At 39.7% G+C, this 18,582-nt stretch overlaps 1 protein-coding gene across 3 annotated transcripts in view; it reads right to left on the reverse strand.

Annotated features, from left to right (window-relative positions):
- The window catches only part of PIBF1 (progesterone immunomodulatory binding factor 1), a 131,421-nt gene that overhangs the window by 53,898 nt on the left and 58,941 nt on the right, over positions 1-18,582 (reverse strand). For all 3 annotated transcript variants that reach the window (XM_054833583.1, XM_054833574.1, XM_054833593.1), the window contains exon 11: positions 237-402. In XM_054833583.1, the coding sequence (XP_054689558.1) occupies positions 237-402 (166 nt within the window). The remainder of the gene's footprint in view (positions 1-236; positions 403-18,582) is intronic.

An 18,582-nucleotide genomic window follows, 5' to 3' on the forward strand; every position in this document is an offset into this window, starting at 1 on the left:
ACATCTCTCCATGAGAAATTGTTTTGTCTTCTTCCTCCCCTCTAAGCCTTGTTTTCCATTGAACTGGTCAAACTTAATAAGCCTTGCCATTAGATTCTGCTTCAGCAGAATTTGGTGGAGATACTACTTCAGCCGTGTATGTTCTTTCCTACTTTTTCCCTCAAGTTTTTGTGTTTTAAATTCTAACTGAAAACAACTATGTAATGCCCTGAAAAGTGTCTCTTTATATAACATACCTCCAGCTTTCTCTGGTATTTCTCACATTCCATTTGACACTGTGAAAGATTCTTAGCTGTTTCCTGTTGCATGAGTTGAACATGTTCACTTTCAAAGGACTTTAACTTACTTTGGTGAAGAAGTTCAGCTACTTTGCTTTCTGTGCCAAGCTGCATTTGTCTATACCTAAAAGAAAAAAAAAAGAAAAAAAGTATTAGTATGGTTATCGATGTAACTATTGTAACCTGTATTTGAAACATCACTGGGAAAATTCAATACTGTAATGACAACAAAACACAGTACATGGAAAACACAGTCCATGGCTTTTCTGAATATGTGCTTAATGCACAATCAAATGACAATGACCTTACAGTACACCTTATTTTTTAAAAATGTTAGATAAATGCGAATCTCTTTCTCGGTTCACAACTGTATGCACTGAAGTCTTTTCATAGGAGAGATACTAAGGAGATGTCGTCTTCTATCTTCACCACCATGTGTTACATGCGATAGGAAGAAGTGGTATTAGGTATCAGTGGTATCAATGGCACATCCCTTGGGGTATCCCTTTGGGATATCATGGTTATCAGCTACACTGCTTTTTCCCATACCTAAAGATATTAAGAAATGTCAGAGCACAATGCTGTGTTAATTTCCACAGCCATTCAGAACCACAGGTCCTTCTTAAAAAGCAGAAATGAAGTATATTTTTGAGAATGTCACTATAAGGTAATAATAGGTGACAGGTGAATAATATTCCACTTAGAAGTGAATTTCATTCATTCTACTCATTATACTTAACAGGCAATCTCAAAAAAGGTAAAAAAGTTTGCCAATAGAATACTAAATTACTGGACTGTTGAAAATGAGGGTGATGTCAAGAACAGTAGAAAAACTTATGACTCAGCATTAAATAACATATGAAATTCAAAGGAGATACATGCAAAGTAAATCACAGTTTGTAAATATAATCCTAATCATATACATAAAATTATGAACTCCTAGCTGACCATTTTCATTCAAGAGTGAGGTCTTGGGGTTATATTAGATAAATCCATGAAAACTTTTGCTCAGTTTTAAATAATGGTCAAAATCAACATTTTGGGAATTACTGTGAAAGCAACAGAGAAAATACAGATATCACATTACTTTGCAATTCCATGCTGTTGCCTGCACACTGAATGCTGACTACTGTTCTACAAGGAACATAATACAACTGGTAAAGCATGAGAGAAGGGTAATAAGGATTACCTCTCACTTACACAGTTGCATTGTGTGGAAAAAATTACTTAAGCAAGCTGGGACTCTACAGCTTGGAAAAGAGATGATGTAAAAAAAAGGAAGAACTAAGATAGGCCTGGGACATCATGAGTGGCACGGAGAATGAGAATAGGAATCAACTGTTTTTTCCAATAGATGAATGGGAAGGCATCTAATAAAGCTAGCAGATGCAGAATGAAAACAAATAGAAGTCATTCTTCACACGTGAAAGCTGTGAAATTCCTTATCATAGGATGCTGTGGATGCTAAAAATTAATGCTTATTCAAGAGGATACTGAACAAACTCACAGCAGAGAAATCCTTTGACAACTATTAAATGCAAGATGGTACTTCTCACACAGAAGTCACTTAACAACAAATTGTTAGAATCCCAGATAAACCTTTAGTCTAACCCAGCATGGCTGTTATGTTAGCTGTCATTTGTCAAAGAGCAGTTGCAACACAATTCCATCCTATTTAGCACCTGATCTTTAGGTGGGATTGAGAGTGTTTAACAAAACCAAGGGGATTACTTCAAATATTTTCCCTGAGGATTTCAGATGTAGGAATGTTTCTAAAGCACAAAGAGGAAGTAATTTTCACTGGAATTAACTTGAACAGAACAAACAGGTGTCATTATGATGCCCTTTATAATCATTCTGTAGACATCCGTGTATGAGTAAACAGTCCAATGCATGACTGAATTGTTCCCACACAGGCTATGTAAGTAAGAATTGGAAGTTCTGCCTACTGAGCTTATGAAAAGGTCGCTCTTTTTAAAACAATTTTCTTTTTCAATAGTATGACATTTGTTCTCAGAGTTACTGCACTCAAACTGCTAAATACCAATTACCTATCCGGTTATCAACTACAGCTGTCAATTTTGTTGGAGGATGCTTTTCAGGTGCTGATACTTAAAGTATTTCATCACTGCTCCCTGACTGTATGTTCCTATTTTCATTTTATCACACAAAAATAGTTTCAGCACTCTTACATTCTCCACACTTTGTACATGATTGGCTGCAGACATGACACTAAATCTGTTCTGCTATACACATTGTTTACAATGGGAAGACTGTTTTGTTCCAAAATGAGTAAGGCTTCACAAAGATACATGTCACCCAGCCAACTGATGTGCAATGCAACATACAAATGAAATTTATCTACAAGTCATATTTATTGACTTTCAACAACAAATTCATATCTTCTGCTTTTATACAAAATAGATGGCAATACCTTCCTGTACACAGCTTCAGACCTTAAATTAGTCTGAGGTTCAGTGATCTGTTCTGTACAGAGCTTACACATTGGAAACATGCATAAACATAGGCTATGCATACTTCTCTGTACCTACTCTCTATACTTTCCAGAGAGGCCTGTAGTTCTCTGATGATTTTGTAAGTCTACTCAATCAGCTGGGTGCTTCCAGAGCATGCTTATCAACCCAATCATGAACAGTAACTTCAGAAAAAAAATTTGTACTTTGTTTTGGAAATTTGAAGTAGCTTACATGTGCATGATCTGTTTTGTATGGTAAGGTTATGCAGAGTCAGTTTTCTTTTAACCTTAGCACACTGTTGAGCTCACTACTAACTCCTCCACTGTAGCACCACACAGAGTTCCTTTGTCGTATTTGCTTCTACTCGGCCAGATAGTATCTCTGGTTTCTTGGCTACTATTTCAGCACAAGTGTGTGTGCATGTGCATACAGAGTCATGTAACACAATGTCAAAATACATTCCTTAATCTCCCTAGATGGTCTCTAAGGGGAAAAAAAAAAAACCACAAACCAAACCCACCCTATGCTATTATGGAAAAAAATAGTGGAACATGGGTGTGCAGGATTTTCCTTCATCAAGAAATTTTAGCAAACTTGATACAGTGAAAGAGGAGAGGATTTTGTCTCACAGAAGAATGAGGGTTGAGAATGAAAGGAAAATTCCAGATTGAGCTAATGAAAAAAATGGAAAAAAACCCACATGTAAGAATCATCTGGAATGAGGTCGTAAATTCATTATGTCTCTGAGCCATTAGGATGACCTGTCAATAATGTCTGAAGTTTGCTAAAGCAGAGTGACACAATGGTTATCAAAAAGGTTATTTCTAGAGCAAAGTAGAAGAGAGAATACTCAAAGAGGGACTCAAACTCTGGTTTGTAAGGATAGTTTAAGATTTTTCAATCAGAGGAGTCTGTTTTTGCAAATAGCGGATAATGATATAATAACTTTTCAAAATCTGCATACCATGCGAATAAACTGAAAGATTTCATGGTAAAATCATATAGTCTGTATACTGAAGAAAGTATGGCAGCCAACTGTTTTTGAATGGACAACTACAAAACACACCCAGCACAGCCTAACCTAATATTGATATTCAAAGAGCTCTACCACATATGTGTGTCAAGTGAGATTCACTTAACATTTCCAACTTCTTATAAGCACCCTGTAAGTACTGAGATAGCAACCCTAATCTATTTTTACCTAACAGAAACAGACTCTCTTTACCACTGTCTATCCCACTGACAAAACCTGAGATGTACAGCAGCACTCCTCAAAAGTGTAATTTAACAATTAAGTACATTATCAGACAATAAATTTGTAAAATTAAGTATTCACAAAGTAGAAAATCCTATTATTAAGCTTGTTAATAGGAAAGAATGCCAAGCTAGTAAATACACATAATACATCTTCCAAAGGAAATCAAACCAAAATTATACAAAACACCAACCCTTTCTAATTTTGCAAACTTGATTCTACGAACCTAAAGCTCTTTAGGATATATTTTAGACATTATTTTCAAGTCTGAAAATGGAAAAAACCCAGTAAGTTGTGAAATCATCGTGAGTCCACAGATAGGTCAGTTCCAGATCTAAGATCTTTAGAGTAATTACAATATACAAATGTGTGTGCTTTGGTTCAGTGCCAAATTTGAACAGAAACCTAAATGTCCTACTGCAAACCTCTTGCTTCCAGCCCCAACATGTCCCCTAATGTTCCTGCCCTCCTCACTCTCTGTCCCAGCACCAGCCTAGATTTCTCCTGATTTCCAGTTCTATTTTCATTCTTTCTACTCAGGGGATCTGTTTTCCTTCTCACCTGTGTTACTAGCCTATTCACGGCTTCCATTCCTATCTTGTAGCCCTACTCTCCATCTGCTGGTTTTCTTTCTTTCAATGCCTATATCACCCTCATAGTTCAGCATCCTTCATGAAATCCTACCCATACTTCGTTCAACATGAGGTTCAAATTCCAGTTTAACTTCCTCACCTTTTGCAACAGAGTCTGGCTGTTAAGGCTTCTTCACTTCCAAAAATCCCAAAGCTAAGTGTAAAAGTACAGAACAGAATGTTCCTTAACTCTTCAATGTGCACTTGCAGTCACAAAAGGAGTAACAGCAGTTTAGATAGGCCTAAATTAAATTCAGTCATGTTACAGACATGTCCATACACTGTCCATACACTGTCCATACATGTAGCAAACTGAGACTCCAGTTCAAACGTGAGCACTCAAAGGATCTTGTTTTGACTGGTTCTCTTTTTGATCCTTGGTACTAAAAACTAGTTGGCTTGTTTCTGAGAACTGAAAGATTGCCCATGAATTGAGTTCACATGGTACCCACTAAGTAAGTGAAAACATAGGATCTCTGATCCTTAGTTTCAAATGCTTTCGTTGATCAGCTTCTGAAGCACTGAACATGAATTTGATGCGTCATGTATCTGACTGGATTCATAAACTTAAAGTCTGTTTTAATATTTGTTACAAAATGGGTAAAAACTTGACATTCTTCATTTAAATATATGTATTTTAGGGAGATTGTTACAGTGACTTTATAGGCAAGTTCAGTCTTTTGTACCATTTATTGTTTCATTAATGTCTATCAAATATGTTACATTATTTCACATCTGGACTAAAATATTAATGCACTTACTAACAACAAATTTAAATACCTTCAACAAAAGAAAAAAAAAGCTATGAGTATAATCATAGAATGATTTGGGTTGGAACGGACCTCAAAGATCATCTAGTTCCAACCCCCCCTGCCATGGGCAGGGACACCCTCCACTAGACCACGTTGCCCAAAGCCCCATCCAACCTGGCCTTGGACACTTCCAGGGAGGGGTGTGTTGGGTTTGCGTGGCAAGGTTTTGGTAGCGGGGGGGGGGGGGGGCTACAGGGGTGGCTTCTGTGAGAAGCTGCTAGAAACTTCCCCTGTGCCTGATAGAGCCAATGCCAGCCGGCTCCAAGACGGACCCGCCGCTGGCCAAGGCCAAGCCCATCAGTGCCTCTGTGATAACATATTTAAGAAGAAAAAAAAACAGTTAGGGAGAGCTTTTGCAGCCAGAGAGAGGAGTGAGAAGATGTAAGCAACTCTGCAGACACCAAGGTCAGTGCAGATGGAGGGGGAGGAGGAGCTCCAGGCGCCAGAGCAGAGATCCCCCTGCAGCCCGTGGTGAAGACCATGGTGAAGCAGGCTGTCCCCCTGCAGCCCATGGAGGAAGGATGAGGGGGTGTAGAGATTCCACCTGCAGCCCGTGGAGGACCCCACGCCAGAGCAGGTGGAGGCACCTGAAGGAGGCTGTGGCCCTGTGGGAAGCCCACGCTGGAGCAGCCTGGTCCTGAAGGTCTGCACCCTGTGGAAAGGACTCACGTCAGAGACATTTGTGGAGGACTGTCTCCTATGAGACGGACTCCATGTTGGAGCCGGGGAACAATGAAAGGAATCCTCCCCCTGAGGATGAAGAAGCGGCAGAAATAACATGCCATCAACTGACTGTAACACCCATTCCCCGTCCCCCCTCTGCCGCTGAGGGGGGGCGGAGGTTGAAGCCGGGAGTGAAGTTGAGCCCGGGAAGATGGGAGGGGTGGGGGGAGGTGTTTTAAGATTTGACTGTATTTCTCATTCCTCTACTCTGTTTTGCTTAGTAATAAATTAGATGAATTTCCTCTCTAAGTTCAGTGTGTTTTGCTCGTGACGATAATTAGTGAGTGATCTCTCCCTGTCCTTATCTCGACCCACAAGCTTTTCGTTATACCTTTTCTCCCCTATGTAGTTAAGGAGGGGGAGTCATAGAATGGCTCTTGTGGGCACCTGGCCTCCAGCCGGGGTCAACCCACCACAAGGGGGCATCCACAACCTCTCTGGGCAACCTGTTCCAGTGCCTCACCACCCTCACAGGGAAGAATTTCTTCCTAATATCTTATCTAAATCTACTGTCCTCCAGTTTAAAGCCATTTCCCCTTGTCCTATCACTACATGCCCTTGTAAACAGTCCCTCTCCAGCTTTCCTGTAGGTCCCCTTCAGGTACTGGAAGGCTGCTATAGGGTCTCCCCAGAGCCTTCTCTTCTCCAGGCTGAACAATCCCAACTCTCTCAGCCTCTCTTCATAGGAGAGGTGCTCCAGCCCTCTGATCAGCTTTGTGGCCCTCCTCTGGACTCACTCCAGCAGGTCTGCGTCCTTATGTTGGGGACCCCAGACCTGGACATAGTACTCCAGGTGGGGTCTCACAAGAGCAGAGTAGAGGGGCAGGATCACCTCCCTCGACCTGCTGGTCATGCTGCTTTTGATGCAGCCCAGGACACGGTTGGCTTTCTGGGCTGCAAGCGCACACTGCCGGCTCATGTCGAGCTTTTCATCAATCAACGCTCCTAAGTCCTTCTCCTCAGGGCTGCTCTCTATTCTCTGCCCAGCCTGTAGTTGTGCTTGGGATTGCCCCAACCCAGGTGCAGCACCTTGCACTTGGCCTTGTTGAACTTCATGAGGTTTGCACCAGCCCACCTCTCAAGCCTGTCAAGGTCCCTCTGGATGGCATCCCCTCCCTCCAGCGTGTTGACCACACCACACAGCTTGGTGTCATGGGCAAACTCACTGCGGGTGCATTCGATCCCACTGTCCATGTCGCCGACAAAGATGTTGAACAATGCCGGTCCCAGTACCGACCCCTGAGGAACACCACTTGACACTGATCTCCACTTGGACATCGAGCCATTGACCACGACTCTCTGAGTGTGACCATCCAGCCAATTCCTTATCCACCACGTGGTCCATCCATCGAATCCATGTCTCTCCAATTTAGAGAGAAGATTGTCATGCAGAACAGTGTCAAATGCTTTGCACAAGTCCAGGTAGATGACGTCAGTTGCTCTTCCCTTATCCACCAACACTGTAAACCCATTGTAGAAGGCCACCAAATTTGTCAGGCACAATTTGCCCTTAGTGAAGCCGTGTTGGCTGTCACCAATCACCTCCTTATTTTCCATGTGCCTGAGCATAGTTTCCAGGAGGATCTGCTCCATGATCTTGCTAGGCACAGAGGTGAGACTGACCGGCCTGCTGTTCTCCGGGTCTTCCTTTTTTTCCCTTTTTAAAAATGGGGGTTATGTTTCCCCTTTTCCAGTCAGTGGGAACTTCACTGGACTGCCACGACTCAAATATGATGGATAGTGGGTTAGCCACTTCATCCGCCAGTTCCCTTAGGACCTGCTGATGCATCTCATCATGTCCCATGGACTTACGCACCTTCAGGTTCCTTAGATGGTCATGAACATGATCTTCTCCTACAGTGGGCAGTTCTTCATTCTCCCAGTCCCTGCCTTTGCCTTCTGAGGCTTGGGTGGTGTGGCTCGAGCAAAGAAGTTGTTGAGTACCTCAGCCTTCTCCATATCCTGCGTAACCAGCTCTCCTGTTCCCTTCCAGAGAAGGCCCACATCTTCCCTAGTCTTCCTTTTATCACCGACATACTTATACAAGCTTTTCTTGTTGCCCTTGACGTCTCTGGCCAGATTTAATTTTATCAGGACTTTAGCTTTCCTAACCTGATCCCTGGCTGTTCAGACAGTTTCTCTGTATTCCTCCTGGGCTACGTGCCCTTGCTTCCACCCTCTGTAGGCTTCCTTTTTGTGTTTGAGTTCGTCCAGGAGCTCCTTCTTCATTCATGCAGGCCTCTGGGTGTTTTTGCCTGACTTACTCTGTTGGGATGCATCACTCCTGAGCTTGGAGGAGGATTAAATAATGATTAAACAGAAGATGAAACTTGACATCTACAAATTTTTTAAACAATGAAAAAAATGTTTGCTGAAATAGTCTTCACTTAAAATTTGTTTTCCCCAAATAACATGCTGAGTTTTTTCAGCACAGTATTCCTGTTTTAGACTGTTATTAAAAAAAATCCAGAAACACATTCCTTTTTTAGATTGTTAATACAAAAGTCCAGAAATGTATTCCTGTTTCAGATTGTTATTAAAAAAATCCAGAAACATATAGCTTAAATGCTAAAGGGTAAACATGATTTAACATGCAAGTTCTTGCCAGATGTTACATTTGCTTCATATCAAGTAATTAAGCATACAGTACTTTTGCATGTGGTTTAGTAAAATCTGTTTGAGAGAGAAAGCTTAGAAGCTTTGTTTAAAGTTGCTTGCTTCAAAGCAGAATTTTGTGTTTTGCAGCATTCTAAGCATTTGTTATGTATTGGCCTCTGATCCTCATTCTGTCGAAACAACTTCTTGGAGGCAACACTTCCACATACTATTTTGCAGTTTGTAGGAAGTGCTAGTTCTAAACATCCAGATTCAGTGAGATAAACAGCTATTTTACAGTATCTGTAGTTTCAGGACACTTAAACCCCAAATTACCTATGCAATAAGTGGAGTTCTTCAGCATCTAGAACCCATGGACTATTTCTGCCCCAAGTAGACTAATGCCCAGTGTACACTAGATTGGACACTTTTCCCTGCAGTGTCTGATGAGAACGTTCATACTTCCCATGTATTCTTGTGCCTTAAGCCAAAGAAAGAAAGAAACAGGTAGCTGCTGCGCAGATCTTCTCACTAACCTGTAACACAACTGGTAAAGAGCAAAGTTAAAGGTGGGGTTGTAGAATATACATATAAAAGGCACATCTTGACGACTTACTCTAAAGGTAGCTGCTTATCTTTGTGTTTATTCCACTAGGACAGCTACAGTGACCCAATAACCACAATGAGTGTTCCATCTCTTTTAAGAATTGGGAGAATGAACATTACAAAAGATGAGTCTGCTTTAGATATATCTGCTAAATCATGCTGACTGGCAGGGACTGAAATCCATCTTTGTTTCCTTGTCTCTGAACTATGCAATTGTGCTTCCTTTTATTTGACTCTGACTCTGTGAAACTTACGATTTGCTCCTGCACTGAGTCACGGCTTCAACAGTAATGGTAGAGACTGCTTCAGCCTAGCCTAGCCTGTGCTTGGGACATATTTCAGTCATGAGGATTTCATAGTAAACCTTCACTAGGGAGTTTTCTCTCAGTCCTGGAGGTCTGATGGACATTCAATCCAGTCTTCCACTTCCTGAAAGTGTGCACTTTTGCGCTACTGTAAAAAAGATGAGCAACTCCTGTCATGCTTTTTTTTTTTAAATGAAACAGGATGTGGTTGGTACTCTGTGTTAATTCATTGCTGCTGATGCATGCTTAGTTTCCTCAGAGTCACTTGCCTAGACTGTTATTACTTGGTTTAAGCAATCAGCATCTTGATTGAGTTAACTCTTTTGTTATCTGATTCAATGAAATAAACACAAAATATATTCAAATAACCTAACTGAGCTTTATCAGTATAGAGATATTAATAACAGCATCTTGAACAAAAAGAAAGGGTCTGAAGAAACCAATAAGCATATAATAAGTAATGTGATACAATTCTACCGTTTCCTCCTCAAAAACTGTTTTTTAGAGACATAAATAGGAGAACAGAGACACCCCAGTAATTTTTAGGAGTCTAATGGCAGTTGCTTTTCTCTTTGCCTATTCATCTTAGTCTATTTAAGAAGGAAAAAAAAAAACAACTTAGGGAGAGCTTTTGCAGCCAGAGAGAGGAGTGAGAAGACGTAAGAAATTTTGCAGACACCAAGGTCAGCTCCAGGTGCCGGAGCAGAGATCCCCCTGCAGCCCGTGGTGAAGACCATGGTGAGGCAGGCTGTCCCCCTGCAGCCCATGGAGGAAGGATGAGGGGGTGTAGAGATTCCACCTGCAGCCCGTGGAGGACCCCACGCCGGAGCAGGTGGAGGCACCTGAAGGAGGCTGTGACCCCGTGGGAAGCCCACGCTGGAGCAGGCTCCTGGCAGGACCTGTGGACCCATGGAGAGAGGAGCCCATGCCAGGGCAGGTTTGCTGGCAGGACTTGTGACCTCGTGGGGAACCCACGCTATAGCAGTCTGCTCCTGAAGGTCTGCACCCCATGGGAGAAACTCCTGTTGGAGCAGTTCATGAAGGACTGCAGCCCATGGGAAGGACTCACGTTGGAGGAGTTAGTGAAGGACTGTCTCCTGTGAAAGGGATCCCACGCTGGAGCAGGGGAAGAGTGTGAGGAGTCCTCCCCCTGAGGAGGAAGGAGGGGCAGAGACAACATGCGATGAACTGACCACAACCCCCATTCCCCATCCCCCCTCTGCCGCTGAGGGGGGGAAGGTTGAAGCAGGGAGTGAAGTTGAGCCCGGGAAGATGGGAGGGGTGGGGGGAGGTGTTTTAAGATTTGATTTTTTTTCTCATTGCTCTACTCTGTTTTGCTTAGTAATAAATTAGATGAATTTCCTCTCTAAGTTCAGTGTGTTTTGCCCGTGATGATAGTTGGTGAGTGATCTCTCCCTGTCCTTATCTCGACCCACAAGCCTTTCGTTATACCTTTTCTCCCGTCCAGTTAAGGAGGGAGAGTGATAGAGTGGCTCTGGTGGGCACCTGGCCTCCAGCCGGGGTCAACCCACCACAGACTCCAAACTTGAAAGTATGAGAAACATGCTGAACTGAGGTGGAATGCACAACTGGACAAGCAGCAGAATAAGCATGATTAGATTTCTCATTGCCTAAATGACATCTTTGCTCAAACAGATAAATACTTCAATTTTTAAAAAAAATTCACTTTGAAGTGACAGATTGAAAAAGATCCCTGCTCTGCAATATGGTTTTATCTATTGTAAATATTTTAATCCAAGAGCAAAAGACCTGAAGTATATTTATTAAAACCTCATTATATCTTTAGTCACATTTTCTGTGCACACTATTCTCTATTTGATCTCCCATGGCATCCCAAACCATTAACTTTATTAAACCAATGTTTTTATCTCATGGTTTACCTCAGTCTTTGCAAAAATTGCCATGCTAACAAATCTGAATTTTGTACTAAATCAACAAAAAGGCAAGGAATAATAGAGAGATTTATCCCCCAATACTGTATATTGATTAGTATAGAAAATAATTAATTTGAATTGTAACTGTGAGAGGTTTTGATATGAGAAATATATAACAGACCTGAAGAAAATGCCAGCAACTTCCTTGCTATAAAACATGAAAAAAAGAAAAGTATCAACTTTCAATATTCCTCTATACTAAATTTCCAATTCGTAACATACACTGAGAATTGTTTGGCTTGATAATTTTTTCTGCTGTTCATAATTATTGTTTTAAGGTACCATACAATTTCAGTAATGATTCAACAACATACCTCCTTAAACCAAGTATTAGCTTTTCCAGAAATATTATTACTTCATGAAAATATTCTTTAATAATATTAGTATTTGTGTTTCTGGAAGATAATTGAAATAAATTGCTATTGTAGCAGATGAGACATACCTGAACAGATTTGAGGGCTATCGGAAGCTACAGAAATTGTTCATTACATTTTTATTATTGCACTACAAACATTGTTCTTCATTGCTCAGGCAAACTAAGAAATCGGAGTCAACGGTTACACAAAGACTCTGAAACTGTTGCTTGAATTGTTTTTTCCTCTTGGATAAAACATAGAAAAACGTATCTTTTAAAATGCTCCACTCCCACTAGTCACAGAGGTTATTTTTCATCAGATATTCAGTTAAATCAATATAAATATTTTCAGGTCTTTCTTTTGATTCTGGATAGAGTGATTATTACTTGCCAGGCTGTTCTTTTGATTGCTTTTCATCTCTGACAAAAATTTGCAGAAGATAATCAGAGGAGATGGTCGTACCAGCTCTAAACTATAACACACAATGGCGTGTTCTGCACAGACTGATGCTCTATCCTTCAAACTGGAGTAATGGCACATTAACACAATATTCAGGGAGTTTTCAGAGTGCCAATATGTGCATGTAGTTTTACTTTACAGGGCTCAAATACATTTTGATGTAGCATTACCCTCTCAGTTCACAATTGGCCCTTAGCATATTTGTATACATTCCCTTCATTGAATGTTTTAGGGCAGTAATTTTTCAAGGTAGCAGCTGAAACAAATGTGAGATTGATAATTAAATAAACTTGACAAAACTGTAACTAAACTACCAAATTTATGTGAAATTCTTGAGGTAAACAACCAGTCAATATTCCCAATATGCTGTAGATTCTCTCCAGGGAATAGACTTTTTTTGTTTTTCTTTAATTAATCAATCCACACTAGTGCTGTCACTGTGAAAACAGAATACTTCATCCAAATACGCATGTGCATGCATAAGTATACATACATACACACAAAACCTAAACTCTGAATGAAATCATAAAACCGTCTTTGCTAAAGGTAGTAGATGTTTTGATTAATATTTTTTTATTATTATTATCTTAAGTCACAAACTTTAAACCTCTGCAGACACTGAAAAGAAGCTACTGAAAACTTCTTATATACACATACTGGTCAAATTTAAACCATAAACAAATAAGGGGAAGGTGATTCAAGGAAATAAACTCTCTGGATGTTCATGTTGATAAAGTTTGTTACCTTTTCTATTCATTTACGTGACATATTGCGAACACATCGATCTGTAAATTGCATATACTTTTCTCTCCAATCCTTTCCCTTTGCTACTCTTTCTACAAACTAGGTTGCATTTATTAAAATTATAACCCAGAAAATTAAAATTGGATTACAAAGATATTTTGAAAGAATATTATGAGTTATGCAATGGGTATACAGATATGTTGTAGTCCTATACACAAACTGCTATAGAGAAAAGACAATTAACCATCTCATGCAACTTTGATAAAATTTTTGAGGTAAACTCAGAGACCAAAAGAGTAACAAAGATAACGGTCCAAATAATTAAATTCAAGTCACATTTTACACATTAGAAACATAAAAAATTCCACACTGTTTAAGAAAAGAAACTCAAATATCTATCAGCTATCTTATCCTTTACCTTCCACAATAGCATTTATTGTCTATTTTTGTATATGCTGCTGTTTCTCTGATTTAGTAGAAAATTCATTAAGATACTTTTAGATGTAAATATCTACTTAATAAAAGGTAATTTCTGTATGATTTTTAATCCCATTAATGCAAAAAGGAAAAAGTCAATGTGAAATGATTGACAAAACAGCAGTTTATATAAGTGACAACAGCAGTACCGAAATGTCTCTCTCCTTTTAACAAATAAAATGTAAAAAGCACTAAAACCACAAATAACTACAAACAGAAGAAAAATGTTTGGAATGCCATATATCTCCTTCAAACAGTCAGAAATTAACATACACATTTTTAAGTTCCTAATACCACAAATGTAACTTGTATGTAATTAATAATATCAAAACTAAAATTCTATCCTATATAGTGATGAAAAAAATGAGCTTTTTGGATGATCAGCAAGGAAAAAATAAGAAAAGGAAATGTCGTGACTGAAGCTTCTCAGAAAAGGACAGGGATAGAAATGAGAAGGTAAGGACAAGTCTTTTGAGATAGGGCTAACTGGGAGACTATCAGACAAAGCTCCTTTGACATCTGAAAAAGATATATGTAACTACTGTATCAGCAGAGAGACTGCTCTCCCCCTCCATTTTCCCTCTGAAAGCCTGGCAGAGTAGGTCAGAAGGTTAGGGTTCAAACTGCCATAATTTAGCAAATGATTGGTATGTCCTTTATATCACACATAACAGGTATGATTTCCTGATAAGCAGAGTTCAAAGTACAGGCATACCTTGTTATCTGTCAAGGATGTGTTCCTAAAAGTGCTACAGTTAGCAGTGATGGACAGCAAAGCAACTTTTCCCCAAAGAATTAATGTAATGGAGGGTCTTGGTGTTTGCAGTGACTTAAGAAATAAGCAAAATTTAAATACAAGAGGCCAGCATATTGTTGCATAGTTTTCCATTTATTCCCCAGTAAAATTACCACTTAAAGCAAGATCTCAACAATGCAAATGCAAAACAGAATTATTGAATAATTCAGGTTGGAAGGGATTTCAGGGGGTATCCAGTCCAACATCGTGCTCAGAGCAAGGTCAGCTATGAAATCAGACCAGGTTGCTCAAAGCTTTAGCCATCCCAAGGATAGAGACTGCCCACAGTAATGCTTGGCTGTACTGAAAAAGTTTTTCCTTATACCAAGTCGGAATCTCCTGTTGCAACTGCTGTTCTCTCGTCCTCCCACCATGCCCTGCTCTGAAGGTCCCGGCTCCATCTTCCTGGTGACCTCCTCAGAGGCACTGGGGGTGCTGCTGTGAGGTACCCCAGCAGCCAGATGGAACAAACTCCCTCCTCAGCCTCTCCTCACAGCGCAAGTGCTCCATCCCTGACCATTCTGGTGGCTCTCCACTAGATTCACTCCAGTGACTCATTATGTTACTTTTATTGGATGTCCCCAAACTGGACATCCCTTGATGTCTTGACTATTCTCCTGCTAATACAGCCCAGGATGCTGTCAGGGTACACTGCTGGCTAATACTGAGCTTGCTGTTGACAAAAACAAGATTTGTTCCCATCAAAGACAAGAAGGATGATGTGTCGTCACACACAAGATAATTTGCACTTCCTTATTAGCATATGAATGCTACATAAAAGCTACTAAAATATTAAAAATCATGTACCAAAGTCTACTATAACAGTAATTCCAGCAGTTGCTTTAAAATAAGTATGACACTGGAAAAACACATGGATTTCCATCTGTCTTTCAGAACTTCAAGGAACTTGCATTAAGCTGCCTGCAGGCCATGAGGCATGGTTCAGTGCAACTGGGCAGCCCAGAGAAGTTTTTGCTAGAAGAGCAAAGGATGGAAAGACACGATAACGACAGCAGCTAGCAGAGATGGGTCTTACGTAATCAAAGGATACTAAAATGACTGACAGACAAGCAATGGGTAGGGGAGCATTACTGGATCTGTCTTCTTTCAAGTTTAAGATATGAGAAATATCCTTTGCTATGCAGTGATAGTAACTGCAACCACATTAACATTACCATTAACGGGAAAACAAAGGAGACAGCGTGAAGACCTTTCTTCATTCATATGAGTAAAAACCAAGCTCATCAACTGCATTTCAGGTTTAGAGACAACTATCAAATAATAAAATGTTGTGTACTACTCGGTTTGTTACAAGTCTTAAGATGTAGATATCTGCATGTGTTATTATCCAGAACTGAAACACACATTGATTCTAAAAATTATTTTCCTGAACTGTTCAAGTCCTTCAAATCAATCAGAGAAACTTTTGAAGATACTGTAAGCACAATAAACACACTTAGACAACAGCATCAATAGCGTAAGAGAATATGGAAGATACTCTTAGAGCCCAAATCAAAAGGAGCTAAAGTCACATTCTGGAAGCTTCAAGCAGAGTAATAAATGAATCCTGAACAGATACATCACCAAGCTGTTTATGACACTAATGAAACAATCTCATTTCTCTTAATTTCTAAGCAGGAAAAAGTCCAATGAATCTAAGTTTTCTATAAAACAGTCTATCCCAATAAATTCTTCAGTTATCAAATTATCCTATATTACCTGCTGAGGCATGTGAAAAATGCAAATACTTAAAAAATGCAGTAACTATTTTGAAAAATAATCAGTTAACTCCAAGCTGTCTCCACTCTTGAGCATATTTGCTTTCACAACATACTTTTCTATATTTTATCAGTTGTCTGACAAGTTTAACATATTTTTTATAGACTGACATGACTTTGCCTTTATACAGCTTTTCCACTTTTTCTACTACTAAAGTTATTCATTTAAAAGAGTAGTATTGTGGGAAGCAGTTAAAAAAAGAGAAAACAAAATCCAGGTTTCAAAAGAAGAAAAGGAAGTCAGAATTCATTAATTATGGGGATACTAACAGGCCGTGCAATAAAAGTTTCAAGCATACCTTCTAAGAAGAGTCTTAGATGTGGTATAACTATCAACTGGCTCCTGAAAGGCCACAGCAAAAAGCACTGAAATTTATTTATTTTAGTGCATATAATTCTTAGACTAATGAAGTTTTCTGTTTCTCTGCTTTCTCTCATTATGTCCAGCTCTCTTCTCCCTTCCTATGTATCTTTGTCTTAATTTTTGTATTTTCCTCCCATTTTCTCCATTCTCTCTCACCATTTAAACAATTCTTTCTTCAGCTGAACCATCACAAACCTTGCAATAACTCCATCTGAGAAATATAATTTTCCTCCTCCTTCTTGTAGTGGACTTGAAAACAAATGTTTGTTCTTTCGGGTTTTTTACCCTAATGGGACTTGTAGACAAAACACTCCTGATCTCCAAATATTCCCTGTCCCAACTGAGTACCCGGAGACTACAACCTTTTCTTTTCAACTGTTAGATCATAGCATTATCAAAGTAGACATCTTTTTATTGTGGAATTGAAAGAGAAAGCTCCTGCTTGTGTGTTCAGTGCTTGTATCACTTCATCCCTGTCATCATCTAGTCCTTCTGCTAGGAGCCCTAGAATATGGCTATATCTACACCATGCAACTAAAGAAGCAGGTGAAGATGTAATTCTTGTACTCACTGAACAGCAACTGGAAAGTTCCCTCTAACACAGCCATATTGTTAACATTAACTCCTTTGATAAAAGAACCCATTCACTGAGCAGTATGTTAAAACCTGCCTTTGTATTCTTATGGTTTACAAGAAAGACTTCCACTGAATGGAGACTTGGATACTGATAGGAAAAGTTAATTTCCCTTTAAAATCTGAAGAATGAACTGTTGCACTTCAGTCTGACCATGCTAGTTAGCAGTTTTGTGTGAATACTTAGGTCATGACTGAAAAACAGTCTAGTTACTACTGTACTTCAGTTAACCTTATTTTGCGTGATGTGCAGTTCTTTTGCCTTATTACAAGGTTTAAGTAGGTGGAGGTGTTTAATATTTTTCCACAGTATTTTAAACTCTATTCCTCTCTGAGCTCCATTCTCAGCATTCCATTCTTCCACTGTTAAAAGTCTGAACCAGGTTGGAACCAGACTCTAAGGTTAATCTAAAACCCCTTAACAGGCTAACATTTCAACATGCCTTAATTCAAAATGGAGTCAGTCTTTTAGAAAACAAGAAAATCTGCTTATGGTCAGCTGTTCTTTAAGATGCAGTGTTTGTAGGTACATGACATTGAAGCATGCTTGTCTTAGCAATACTAATGGGGTACACAGTCTAATACGTGACTGCTGTTATATAAATGGGGTGGAGTTTGGCTCGTATTTTCATTTCTTCCCAATCTCTGAATTCCTGGTAACCATAAATGGACATTGAAAGGCAAGCAATAAAGACAGTGTACTGCAAACGTGCACACAGAAAACACACTTTAAAGAACAGTTACAGGTAAATTTGATTTCTGCTTCAAGACACCCACAATGTTAGTGTGTCCAGGCTGTATTCCCCACAAAAACATCATGAGTATGGGTGGGGAATCTCCAGTAAGAACTGCAGAATTACCATTCTGAAAGCAACATAAAGCCTAGAGGGTTTCAGGAGTTAAAACACAGCAGTGCAAATCTCAGGGGTGAACTTATGCTGGGAACCATCACTGTGACACAGGCTCTAGTAGATTACAGTAACAAATATTAGAGCTTTTTCATCCAGTGAGAAAGCTCTGAGACATGAAGGTTCCCTAGCATCACTCTGTCACACACAACAAAGTATTTAAAAGTTCTGAGTCTATTAACATCAAATGAAAGCATGTCAGCTATGTAAGCAGTGTAGAACTTCACTGCAGAAGAGTAAGAGGGAAAGGAATTCTTTTTGTTGCCTGAGAGAGTTAAGGGCCAAACATTTCAAACTACAGTAACTAGCCATGTTACCTCAAAAAAGGTCAGCGACCTACCCATAAAATAACTCAAGAATCTCACTGACTCAAACACACACACGTTAACAAATATTTCCTCACATCAGGCTACCCAATGCCTGTGATGA

This window comes from Grus americana, chromosome 1 (genome assembly GCF_028858705.1).
Source record: "Grus americana isolate bGruAme1 chromosome 1, bGruAme1.mat, whole genome shotgun sequence".
NCBI classification, from domain to species: domain Eukaryota; kingdom Metazoa; phylum Chordata; class Aves; order Gruiformes; family Gruidae; genus Grus; species Grus americana.